General features: G+C 42.8%; 1 protein-coding gene across 2 annotated transcripts; it reads left to right on the forward strand.

The window, feature by feature from the left end:
- The first annotated feature begins 552 nt into the window (after window positions 1-552).
- LOC102964403 (cystatin-8) lies at window positions 553-11,591 on the forward strand. 2 transcript variants are annotated; one of them, XM_042979750.1, is made up of 4 exons: window positions 553-781; window positions 993-1,342; window positions 4,910-5,023; window positions 11,415-11,591. In XM_042979750.1, the coding sequence occupies exons 2-4, from the start codon at window positions 1,112-1,114 to the stop codon at window positions 11,496-11,498; spliced, it is 429 nt and encodes a 142-aa protein (XP_042835684.1). In that variant the 5' UTR covers window positions 553-781; window positions 993-1,111; the 3' UTR covers window positions 11,499-11,591. The 2 variants fall into 2 exon arrangements, with proteins under 2 accessions (XP_042835684.1, XP_042835685.1); XM_042979751.1 differs by having other exon boundaries at window positions 1,039-1,342.
- The last annotated feature ends 1,852 nt before the right edge of the window (window positions 11,592-13,443 follow it).

The raw sequence follows: 13,443 nt of genomic DNA on the forward strand, positions 1-13,443 counted from the left end.
ATTGTCCACTAAGTACTGTTTATAACAGCTGTAAATGAGAAACAAACCAAACAACCATCAACAGGCAGTCAGTTTAAATACAATAGGGTATATTCACACTGCAATGTTTCACATATTTATGCCTGTCTATGATTTCCTATACATTGCCACTTCTCATGGTCAAGAGCCCATCAGTCTTCTGGCTCTGAGACAAATGCCCACCTCTCTGCCCCTGCAGAAACTTGCTGGACATCGACTTGGGATTTTCACAAGAAGCAGAATCTCTAAGAGCTCAGGGTTGCATGCACCCCTTCTGCTAAGGCATGGTCTTGAGCATCAGGTGGGCTGAGTGACCCTCACCTTGGCAATTACAGCAGAATGAAGTGCTATTGGCCCAAACAGAGGGAGTCCAGAGGCCAAAATTTAGGAAGCTGGGGTCACTGCACAAGTGGGCAGGAAACCTCTGGGGGCCCTCACAGCTTGCCTGTTGTATGTGAACTGCCTGCACTGAAAGACAGTGGCAGTGTCACAGGTGCTGGATTACATCACAAAGTGTGACATGCCTGCAAGGGCATGGACAGGGAAGAGTATCAGAAGTGAGGGAGGCCCCTGACCAGGGCCTAGGCACAAACTGAGCACTAGAGAGCCAGGAGAACCACAGGCTGGGGCGTGGGCCATAGCCAACGGCAAAAGGAGGAGGGGGCAGTCACTGGGTACAGCCAGCTGGAGAACACCTAGAGAGTTGGAGCCAGGAAACCTTGGAGCAGCAACATTTTTCACGGTCACATCTTACAGGCCTGAGGTGCAAAAACAGGAGTGGGGGGGTGAAGTGCACAAGGTAGTTGCTGGCATACCTGGGCCTAAGTGTTCTCCATGAACTGCAGACCACACCTGGGGTATAGAGGGCAGAAGGCTGGTGGCAGGGACTATTTACCTGGCTTCTTGTAGGTTTATTTCCTTGGAGACAGGGATAGCCCTAAAGAGTGAACATAATGGCTCTTTCTTGAATGCAGCTGGGCTGATGCTATTGTAAGATCTTTGAATCTTTGGTGGCAGCAGAAATTGCACCCCACCTGCAGCTCCAGCCCTGAGAGGACGAGGAGGCTCACCTGTGTCCCTGGACGGAGGGACTATGACCAGATCCTGGGAGTTCTGCTTCCTACTGATCACCATTTTGGTGGCCCTGGTGGCCAGCACAGATCCAGACAAGAATAAAGTCAAAGTGTTGAGGGAATTAAAAGTTATCAATGCCTCAAATGCCAACGTGAAGCAATGTCTGTGGTTTGCCATGCAAGAATACAACAAAGAGAGTGAGGATAAGTACATCTTCCAGGTGATCAAGACAGTACAAGCCCAGTTGCAGGTAAAGGTGTTCTCTCCCAATATGCATATTTGGTATGGTGGCACAGACTGAAGCCATACTGAAAGAATGGGGTTGCAAGAAAAACAATGATACATGAAAGTTCTAAATATGTGAGTGTTTAAGTACATACTCACTTGCATGTCGCTATAACATCACTGCACTTTCTATATATGCTTATAGTGTTGTTCTAAGTACTTTATGTGTATTTATTCATTTAGACTCTAAACTGCAAATCAAATGTCCATGATTTGCATTTGCTAGTATTGGGAGACAAATTGAGTGCCATGAATATTTTGCAATAATGCTGCTGAAGGCAACATTTCAATCTAAACACATAGCGTGCATTGTGGGGTTGAAAAGAGACATGTGGCACTATTCAATATGTAAGTAATAAAGTCCTTCCTCCTATATTCTATAATTATTTGAATCCAACATTCATTTAGTGGAAGTACAGACATTCTGATTTAGTGTTCAGAAAAATGTATCCCTCCTCACATGACTATGCATGGTCCAAATGCTAGGAAGCATTGCTTACTTGGATTCCATTGAGGGTGACTTGAAACACATGGCCTTGGGGCACCTGGGTGGCTCAGTAAGTTGAGCGTCCAGCTTCAGTTCAGGTCATGATCTCATGGTTTGTGAGTTTGAGCCCTGCGTCGGGCTCTGTGCTGACAGCTCAGAGCCTGGAGCCTACTTCCAATTCTGTGTCTCCCTCTCTCTCTGCTCCTACCCCGCTCGTGCTCTGTCTCTCTCTCTCTCAAAAATAAACATTAAAAAAAAGAAACACATGGCCTTGCCTGCCATGGTTGAGAAAAATCCCCCAAAGCTGGAATTCATCTGACTGTACCATCCTCAGTCTGTGGGTTGATGCTGTGGCTTGTAATTCCACCGTGAAACTTTTGGAAATGAATTGTAAAGATACTTACCAGAGACGTCATTGTTGGCTGAGTTTACTTCATTTTTTATATTCTCCATATGCCATGTTCACTCGCAGGAACTGAGCCAGTTTCTCTGTTGGTACTTCTGACCCTGTCTCTTTGGGACCATGTGAGCCACCAGCCTATATCTCCAGTACACTATGCTGATAGCACTCTGTTTATTGACTGGGTACATGGCATAATTCACCAGGGCACTCCTGCAGCCCTTTGAAATAAAGAATGGATTCTGACTCTTGTAGCTTCCCCAGGCCCCTTAACAGTTGTCTTTCTTTGATATCCATGTAGCACATGCATTCAGCAAGTTTCTCTCAGCCACTTCTATGCTAACTGCTATAGATGGGGAGGTGAGATGGACAGAAATAATCACATTCCCAGGGAGCCAGCATTCCAGTCAGAAAGAAATAGCACTAAACCTGGAATGAAAGCTGGGGCATCTGACCTGGTGGCGTGGTACCTAGGGGTCTGGGGTCAGGGGAAGGCTTCCTTGAACAGACTCTCACCTGAGGAGCTTGTAAATATCTTACTGTACCTGCTGCATCATCACCAATTTAATGAAGATCCATGTGTGAGACCTAGGTCTCAATAGGTATTAAAACCTTCCAAGTAATCCCAATACACAGTCAAGGCTGAGAACCACCTCCCTAGGGTGTGTTTTTGAAGCTAAACCTGAGGGCAGACTAGGAGGGAATCAGGTGAAGGATGCTGGTGGGAAGTGTTTCTGTTTGGGTTTGCCACAGCAGATGCTAGTGCTAGAAGTCAAGTGCAAGTGGTTTATTTGGGAGGCCATCCTGGGAAGCACCAGGAGGTTGGAGGGGAAAGGAGGTGGGGGAAGTGGTCAGTACAGACAGAGTTACTATGCAGGTGACCACTATTTGCCTCTGGACTTGGTCTTCCTGGGGTTTCAGGAGAGGTTGCATAGCCTGCCTTGGAGTTGAGCCACACTATAAGATAGGAGCTTGGTTGCTTACGTATCAATTCCTGTCTGTCATTGGCTAAGAACTACTCTTGGCTTCTCCTGCTGGTCAGGAAGCCTCCAGGCAGGGAACCCTGGGAAGTGACAGTGTGTTTTGGGAACAGCAAGGCAAGGGCCATGGGCACCACTCACAGCATCTGCTGCAGGACAGGAGCAGGGGGGGATGGTGGGAAGGTGCACAGGGTTTGGGAAGATCAATCAGGCATAGAAGGCTGCCATTGGGAAGGAGCATGGCCCACTTCAGCAACTCAAAGGAGCCAGTGTGACTGGTAGGGACCAGACCATGCAGGGTCTTGAAAGCCATGGGCAAAATCTTTTATTCTATCTTAGGAATGCTGAGATGCCAAATAAACATTAGGTCAGGGAGTTCCAGGGATCCATGTGATTAGACTGTTTTTTTTTTTAAGTTTATTTATTTATTTTGAGAGAGAGTGTGTGCACAACTTGCAAGAGTGGGGGAGAGGCAGAGAGAGAGAGAGAGAGAGAGAGAGAGAGAGAGAATCCCAAGCAGGCTCTACCCTGACAGCATGGTGATTATCTTGCCTGATAATTGGATGGTCACTTAGTTCCTCTGCTTAGTTTCCTTCCCTGAAAACAATGGTAGTGACAGCCTCACTGTAGGGGGTTAGTGTGTGGGCATGTGCCAAGCCCCAAGAACAGTGTTATGCAGGGAGCAAGCACTCCGTGAGCATTAGCAAGTGTTAGGACTTGATAAGAAGTGCTGTGGGTGTTTGGGTTTGCCTCCATGGTATTTTTGAGGTTCCCTAAGGACCAACTTCATTCTCAAACCAGCAGCTCTTGATGTTATCTAACCAGCTTCTCCCATGCAGGCTAAAGTCACCTTGTTAATTCTTTGAAATGTAACTAAAACTTAATACCACCTTATTAAAGGCTGCAGATAGCAATGAAGAAAGACACTCCTTTTTTCCTCCTACTATAATCTTTTAAAACCAGATGAAAGTTGATTTAAATGGGCATGATGAGTAGCTTTAACCAGAGTCAGTCATTAATGAGTTCAGTAACTACTGATGCCTTGCTGTAGACCTACTGTTTGTCTGCTTACTAAACACTCAACAGAGAACAATATGACAAACTCCAACAAGCATGACACTTTTAAGGGTTGCTTCCTAAGATGGGGGGAAGCCCTCCAAAGCAGGAGATGTCACCAGAAAACAGACTATGAAGGGAGGTGTGGGAAAGGAATCAGGGAGGGGCATCCAGTGTGGCCACAGGGCCTGTCCTCCTATCTGTTCAGTGTAAACCTGTAACATTTTGGGCTCAAGAGAGCTGATGGTTCTGGTGACTCATCCTTCTCCCCCATCTCATGCAGCATGCCCTGGACTTTGGGACAGAAATGGAATTAGAAAGTCTTGCCTTCAAGGAGGCCCTACACTGAAAAGGAGACTTTTCCCTGAGCATACAGCTCCAGGTAGTGGTTTCCAATGTCTAACTGGTATCAGCATGCAAAGGAATCTAGGCAGTGGATGTCATAGACCTTCCTCTAAAGATATATTTGAGAGAGAAGGGGTAAGGAGTAGGAGATAGGGAGAGAGGATAAGGGGGAGAGCATTTTTTTAAAGATTTTTTTTGGCTAAAACTTTAACAAAGTAAAATAAAAGTTTTTTTGAATAAAATTGCACAATTGCTAATTGACAGGTCACAGATCGTTTGGAATACTTTATTGATGTTGAAATTGCCCGCAGCAATTGCAGAAAGCTTTCAAATGGTACTGAAAACTGTGTCATTCAAGAGAACACCAAACTGGAAAAGGTAGGTGACTAACATTCTGTGATGGTCTTGGCTGCTCTGAGCCCTAGTAAGAAGAACTTGGGGTGCACACACCCTCTCTCTAAGGTCTGGATCACTCCCCAAGTTTTTGTCTAGAGATGGGCAACCTTGTGACTTTTAGAGCAGAGGCAACAGAATGATGGAATGTGGTGGATCCCTCTAAGTCTTTCCCCACCCCTCATCCTAGGGACAAAATGCTGTCAGGATCATTCTTATTGTGAAAGTTTCATCAACTCTGGCCTCCTGGTGCAGAAAAACTTTCCAACACACGTTCACTGAAAGTCTATCCTCTTTGACCAAGATGAGCAACCTAACCATTGGTGGCCCCACAGTTGCTCATCCTTGTGAAGGCACAAAAGGAAACTTGTTCATTCACTTAGCTACTCACCAAAGCTTACTTTGCACCAGGTGCTATTTTGGGTGCTGAAGATTAAGCAGTGACTAGGCCAGACAGTGTTCCCATCCTTCCAGACTTACAGTTGATTCTTGCCAGGGTCAGCCATGATTTCCAGGAAGGTCATAGAAGAGCCCAAAGATCCCCACCAACAGGCTGACCTGACTCAGGAGCTTTTAGCATTAAGCCTGTATTTCTGATCTCAGAGGTGGGGAGAGCCCCAGATTCATGCAAGAGATTGGTGAAGGCCCCAGACCTTCTGCAGGTTTGACCAAGAGGTGTGTCTTTGCCTTTGTTTACACCAGTGGTTCTTTAAGTGAGCAGGCACCAGAATCACCTGGAAGCCTCGATAAACCCAGAAGACTGGGTCTTACTTGCAGAGTTTTGGATTCAGTATGTCTTCAGTAGGTTTGGAGTGGGATCCCAACATTTACATTCTTAACAAGTTTCCAGCCGCTGCTGCTGCTGCTGGCTGTGGGACCATACTTGGAGAACCACTATTTCATGTAGCCATGGAACAGGAAATTGCAAGGGCCCATTAACAAAGTGTACTTCTGCTATGTCTCACTAAAGCTGACACTGTATGCTCAAACTGAACAAATCCAATCATTTCCAGTTAATAGTAGACACCTATCAGGGCAAACATTTAAACAGGGAGTATGTCTTCATGCCATCTGGCTTTTATATTGCTTTTCTTTATCTTTTACTCTTAGTAGAAGTATGGGTGATTCAAATTTATATTCTCTACAGAGCCCATTAGGATTATAGAAAAGTTGTTCCTTTTTTACCTATTTATAGAAAATCTTAGAATTAAGGAGAATTGTCCTCAAGGAGCTCACTTATTTTATCTAAAGCTTCCATGGACCATCCCAAATTTTAAGGTGCATGTTTTTAAGCACACACATTTGTCAATAATGAAAACTATTTTTTTTCTTTCCAAGTCTTTGGAATAACACTGAAGAATAGTAATGCTGGGAAGTTTTTCTTATTCCTGGCTTTGATTATGGTGCTTTCAGTATTTATATCTTATTTTAAATATTATATCAAGTGCTGATTTCTGGAATTCTTCCAATTCCTTCTGCCAAGAGTTATTTTTTTTTAATTAAGAATGTTTCATCTATCAATTATTCTTTCAGTGTCTACCAAGTATATTGAATAATTGTTCTTCTTTGATCCATTAGTGTAATAAAATAATTAATTCACTAATAGTCATTCTTACATGTCTAGAATATGGCCTTTTTTGAAGGGGACTTTATAGCTTGGATTGTCAGTGTTTTTTTCTCCATGTTGACTGACTGCAGGTTGTTCAAAGTGGTGACAATTACATAGGTAACTGATATATAAGCTTGTTCAGGGAATCTCTATCTTCATTATGTCTTCTGGACAATTGCACATGAATATGGCATGGCACACTCCTTATTCCTTTGACCCAGACAGCTTTGCTGAGCTTGGTGTCAATATGCACATTCATCTCTTTCACGTCAAATTTGTAGCTCTCTCTGAATTTTCTGGGGGCACACTTCTTGAAGGTCACTCCGTAGATGTTCTATGAACATGGATGGTGTATTCTCTGGTCACATCATTGATGCCAGAACAGTCTTTCTTCTTGCTGCCTTTCTTTGTGGGAGCTATTCTGTTAGGCCCAGTTTGGAAATGAAGAGCATGATGGATTGTCTGCCTTTGTCTTTTAGAACATGGTGGGATTTGGGGGCGGGGGGAGGAGTTAAGATGGTGAAGTAAGGGGACTGGGATTTTCCTTGTCCCTCAAACATAGCTGTATTGAGATCACATCACCTGGAACACCCAGGAAATAAATCTGCAGAGTGGCAGAAGGATCTCCACAGTTGGACAGCTTGGCAGGGTCAAGTTGTGTGTGTATGTGAGTTGGGGGAGATAAAATGGAAAACTTATGAAGGAGAGGGAACCCTTTCTGTGGAGACACAAAAGGAAGAGAGAGAGGGGTTGTGAAAGTGTGGCATTGAGTTAGCACAAGAGGAAAACCTCTTTGGGCCATAGACCAGGGAGCAAGAAGTACCGAGTGTACTAGTTCTTTTTTGCAAACAGCCTTTAGAACTGTTTCAAAACTCCAAGGTTTTGAAAGTGTGTGACTTTTTCCAGAGTGGATCCATGGCACGTGCTCCTGGGGAAGAGGGAGCTAGCCCTGGAGTACATAGTGTGGATTAACAATCTCCAGGGTGCACGGGAGAGAACAGTCTCCTTCCTGGAGTGCTTTGGCAAGAGGGTTTATTGTCTCCCTAAGGACAGAACCCCTGCAGACGCCAGCCAAAGGCCTTTCATCAGCAGGGTGGAAAGCCTCTACTCCAGAGGAGGGGCGCAGGTCTGCACTATGCCAGGTCCTTTAAGACTTCAGGTTTTGAATCCCAGCTGAATGCCAAGGACAAGCTACAGGAGAATTGTGGCACAGGGCAAGCTCACTGCCCTCGCTATTTTGTGAAGGCTACCTGAACAGCAGGATTGAGACACCTGGTCTGGGAAGGAGAGATTGGGATGATGCCATTTCCCCCCCAACACCAGCAGGGTGGGACTTCGTAGAGCAGCACAGTGGCCCCCGGTGGAGGCAAGACACCAAACACTGCTTCTCTGTGTCTGGCAAATGCTGATTTATTGGGTCAAGACTGAACCAAAGCAGCTGGCCTCTCCTCCAGACCAGCAGAGCCACCAGCCCCAGGCACCAACAGGCAACTCTTTCTTTTCTCCCTTTCTTTCCTCTATCTTCTTTTTTTCTCTTGGAATCAGGCTCATAGTTTCTGATTTTTTTGTCATTTCTTATTTTATATATAAGAAAAATTTTAATATATTGTATATATAATTTTATATATTATATATAGGCTATATATAATATATATAAAATATATTATATATAAATTATATATAATACATATACATAGTACATATAATACATATATAATATTATATATAATATATATAATACATATATATGTATATATACATATATAATATTATATATATATATATATATATATATCTCAGTCTTTTCTATTCTTTTCCATCTTTTCTATTTTCTTCTGCCTTTTTTCTTCCCTTCTCTTTCCTTGAAATCAGTCATAGCTTTTTGATTCTCTGTTTGGTTTTCTTTTCTCCTCTTTCCTTTTTTTGTTTTTATGGGATCAGCCTCACTCTTATTATCCAGAGTTACTTCAACAAATCAAAGCACACACCCTAAAGGTCCAAACACTCCACCACTGCAAGCAAGGAGGAACTGTCCAGAGGACTGACCAGTGGGATACAGTAGCCAAAACACAACAGCAGAGTGCACACAGTATACACCAGAAACACTTCTGGAGTGCCAGGCCCTGAACAGAGTATGACCCCTTTTTCATACAGTAGTACTTTCAGGTGCAGGACACATAACAAGCTTTTAAAAAGTGCCAAAGACAGAAACTTAGCCCAAATGGCAAGACAGAGGAATTATCCCTCAAAGAAAAGTCAAGAAGAAATAACAGCCAAATTATTGCTCATATAACTGAATAAGAATTTAAAACAACAGTCATAAAACAACATATTGGCTTGAAAAAAGCATTGAACGCACCAGAGAAACCCTTGCTGCAGAGATCAGAGACCTAAGAACTAGGCAGGATGAATTAAAAAAAATGCTTTAACTTCAGATGAAAAATAAACTAGATACAGTGACAATGAGGACTGAAGAAGAAGAAGAGAGAATAGATGAAATAGAAAATATGGAAAATAATGAAGCTGAAAAAAAGAGGGAAAGGAAATTACTAGATCATGAGGGGAGAATTAGAGAACTAAGTGATTCCATGAAGCAAAACAACATCTATATCATAGGAGTCCCAGAAGAAGAGGGAGAAAAAGGGACAAAAGGTTTGTTTGAACAAATTGTAGCTGAGAACCTCCCTAATCTGGGGAAGAAAACAGGCACCAAGTCCAAGAGACATAGAGAACTCCCTTCAAAATCAATAGAATATGGTGAGATTCAACATGCTACTTTTTTTATTTAGGAATTTTGATTATATATACATTAAGTACTCTTAAACTTCCCTAATGTTAAAAAATCAGGGGTGCTTGGCTGGCTTAATTGGTAGAGTGTGTGACTCTCGATCTTGGGTTGTGGATTTGAGGCCCTCATTGGGTGTAGAGATTACTTAAAAAAAAAAAAAAGAATCATTTGCAGCATGTGGTGAACACACACACACACACACACACACACACATTCCATGACCTCATCCCAAACCTACTGAATCAGAATTTTCAGATACAGACACTCCACATATTTCATATCACTGGGAATGTCTGAGAAACAGTGCATCAGGGACATTAAATATTTAATATGTAACTGCCTTTAATTTGCTAGTATTTTGTTTTAAGATTTTTGTTTTAGATACATTTGAACTTTTTAGCGTTTATTTTTGAGACAGAGAGCATGAGTGAGGGAGGAGCAGAGAGAGAGAGGGAGACACAGAATCTGAAGTAGGCTCTAGGCTCTGAGCTGTCAGCACAGAGCCCACAAACCATGAGATCATGACCTGAGCTGAAGTCGGATGCCCAATTGACTGAGCCACCCACACACCCCTCCATTATATATTTTTTAATTAAAAATTTTTTAAAATTTAAATTCAAGTTAACATACTAACTGTAGTCTTGGCTTCAGGAGTAGAACCCAGTGATTCATCTCTTACATATGACACCCAGTGTTCATTCTGAAAAGGTACCTTCCTTAAGGCCCATCACCCATTTAACCCATCTTCCCACCCAACACCCCTCCAGCAACCCTCAGCTTTTTCTCTTTATTTAAGAGCTATATTTTAGTTTCAGGATTTTTCTGGTCTGGAATAATAAGAATGAGGGCTCTCCATTTTTTGTGTGTGTGTTCTTATCAATTTAGAGATCATGGGAGCTTTTGGTTCCCAAGATTTGGTATAATTTGTCTATAAAGCCATCTTGGTTTGGTATTTTTTGTCTGGGTTTCTGGGGGAAAAGGCCTCTTTAGTCCTTCTTTGCATGTGTCCAATATTCAGCAGATATCAAGCTTCCCTTCTCTGACTCCTAACAGCTCATTGGGAGTACCTCAATGCTTCCAGGTATTTAGGATGCTCTTTGCTGTTTTTCCAGTATTTCTATATATGTATGATCTCTATCTATCATCTATCTATCTATCTATCTATCTATCATCTATCTATCTATCTATCTTCTATCTATCATCTGTAATCTGTCTATATATCTACTTATCTATCCATCCACCCATTGATCTATCACACACACATAGAATATTCATTTGTTATTTCAATAGTATTTTGAAATGGAGAGAAGAGGGGCACCTGGGTGGCTCAGTCGGTTAAGCGTCTGACTCCGGCTCAGGTCATGATCTCATGGTTTGTGAGTTCGAGCCCCGCGTCAGGCTCTGTGCTGGCACCTCAGAGCCTGGATTCTGTTTCAGATTCTGTGTCTCCCTCTCTCTCTGGCCCTTCCTCTCTCTCTCTCTCTCTCTCTCTCTCTCTCTCTCTCTCTCTCAAAAGTAAATAAACATTAAAAAAATTTGAAATGGAGAGAAGAGCTCTTTGGAATAAAAGATGGTAGGTGCTAGAAACCCTTTAAACTGGTCTTGTTATTAGACAAAAGGCTTGTTATTAGAACAAAAGACATTATTTAATTAAGATAATATATGTTAGTTTATATCTGACATAAAATTGCTTTATTTACATTGTGGAAAATATTAAAGGGAATTAAAATCAATTTTATATCTTATCTCCCAGAAAAACACCATGATTGTTAGTATTTGCTGTGTATCCATGGTTGGTTTGGGAACAGAGACCCTTCCAGGTATCTGCTGTTGGTTAGAAACATCTAGCAGATTCCTGGGAGTATTCCTTGATGGCTGGTGACCTATCCTCTAGCATATTCCTAAGCTAACACCTAGCAACAGGACACTTTTTTTCTTTTTGGCATTACTGATTTTGTTGTGGTTGTGGTCTTTTTCAGAAAGTAATGTGTAGTTTTTTGGTCGGAGCACTCCCCTGGAATGGTGAATTCACGGTGATGAAGAAGCAGTGTGTGGATGCTTAGGGGGTTCTGGAACTCGCCCCTACCACCATCTCTACCTTTCTCTGTAAAGAGAAAAATGGCATGCACTGGTATTACCATTGTGGTTTCCTCATGCATGCCTCTATGCTTGTTTTGGTTCCTAGTTTCCTAGTTTCTTATTAGGTGATGACAAAAGAAGGGTATGTCCAATTCTTTTTTTTTTTTTTTTTTGCCTCAAGAGAGGCCCCTTGACTTTGGCCAGCTTGGTGGCTCACCACCAGGAATAAGTTTGTCCCTGACTACAAAGTTTGGAGTGAAGTATGATTCCATTCTCACTGCAAATCTGAGGAGGGATCCCTTTTTGATTAGGTAACAACTCCTTCCAGAGGTCTTAAGCCAGTGGGTGTTAACTCAGCAGATTCCTTCTGGATACCTCCTTTAACCTGAGGCTCCTTCCTCCTGAGGGTCCTGAGCCCACAGGTCACCTGGGTTGGGAGAAACCCTTTGGAGGAACAGTCTTTCCCTTCAGGGTCTCTGTGAAGTAGGGAATGTGTGTTTTTTCTCATGTAAATGTCAACAGTGGTCATACAGAGAGAGGGGGAGGGCAATAATGCCTTCATAATAAGCTGCATTGTTGTTGTTGTTGTGTGTGTGTAGAGATAGAGAGAGACTGAGAAAGAGGGAGGGAGGGAAAGAGAGAGAGAGATGATTGGGAATGTGGAGAAGGAAATAGGAAAACAGGGATGATAGCAGGAGATGAAATTCTCTTGAAGAAAATCATCATTAAAAATAAGTCTGTCTAGGGGTTCATGGGTAGGCTCAGTTGGTTAAGCATCTAACTCTTGATTTCAGCTCAGGGTATGATCTCACAATTGTGAGATTGAACTCTGCATCAGGCTCTGTGCTGCGCATGGAGCCTGCTTGGGATTCTCTCTCTCCCTCTGCTCCTCACCTGCTTGTGCTCCCTTTCTCAGAATAAATAAATAAACTTAAACAAGTCTGTCCAGTGGGGAATTATTTAATGGGTACTGAGCTTTGCAAGATGAAAGGGTTGTGGAGATTAGTTACAGAATAGGGTGAATATACTTAATACTACTGAACTGCACATTTAAAAAGGGTTAAGATGGTTGGGGCACCTGGGTGGCTGCTCAGTTGGTTAAGCATCTGACTCTTGATTTCTGCTCAGTCTATGATCTCAGAGTTCATGAGATTGAAAGCCCCACATGCAGCCCCACATAGGGTTCTGCGCTGATAGCACTGAGCCTGTTTGAGATTCTCTCTCTTCCTCTCTGCCCCTCCTCTGCTTGTGCTCTCTCTCTCAACTCTCTTTCTCTCAAAACAAATAAACTTTAAAAAAATGGTTAATATGGTAGATTTTATGTGTACTTACCATGATTAAAATTTTTAAAAAATAAGTGTATATGGATGTTTTAACTGTGGTGTTGGGTGTGATTCCAGAGGCCAACTAAATTTCAAATGTGCACATGCACTGGCCAGGCTTCACATCACAGGGCCTGGCAGGTGGTAGGGATTGCAGTATTTCTGCCCCAGAGTGAAAGAGGCCATGAAACTCAAAGGCCATTCCTTTTGTCTCTAGTCCCTGTGTTTTACCTAATGGATGTTTCACATGTGACAAAACATACCATTTGGAGTGGCAGGGGACTCACCTTGCAAAGACCTTGCTCTTCCTCTGGCTGTCTCGGCTCTTCCCTCATCAGCCCCCCATGGTTCTCTTCCAGGCACACCCACCTCCATGCCCACTTTTCTCTGAGGAAGTGCTGCCCTGCTTTCTCTTCCCCTTCTCAATATCCTTATTAGGGTTTGGATCTTAAACATATTTTTGCATTACTTGGATTTACTTATTACAGGACCTACTTATTATAGGACCGTACTTATCCTGATTAAAAAGGGTTCTTTCCTTTAGGCCAGGAGATCTCTATCAAAAATCCCTCCCACCCCCACCCCTCCACCTTGGATACACTGATGG

This window comes from Panthera tigris, chromosome A3, assembly GCF_018350195.1.
Source record: "Panthera tigris isolate Pti1 chromosome A3, P.tigris_Pti1_mat1.1, whole genome shotgun sequence".
NCBI lineage: Eukaryota > Metazoa > Chordata > Mammalia > Carnivora > Felidae > Panthera > Panthera tigris.

What these genes read in the sequence shown, in the direction of transcription:
- LOC102964403 (XM_042979750.1), top strand. Translation starts at nt 1,112, where the DNA reads ATGACCAGATCCTGGGAGTTCTGCTTCCTACTGATCACCATTTTGGTG. An exon ending in CAGTACAAGCCCAGTTGCAG is followed by an intron (nt 1,343 to 4,909) that starts GTAAAGGTGTTC and finishes GCTAATTGACAG; the next exon opens with GTCACAGATCGTTTGGAATA. An exon ending in AGAACACCAAACTGGAAAAG is followed by an intron (nt 5,024 to 11,414) that starts GTAGGTGACTAA and finishes GGTCTTTTTCAG; the next exon opens with AAAGTAATGTGTAGTTTTTT.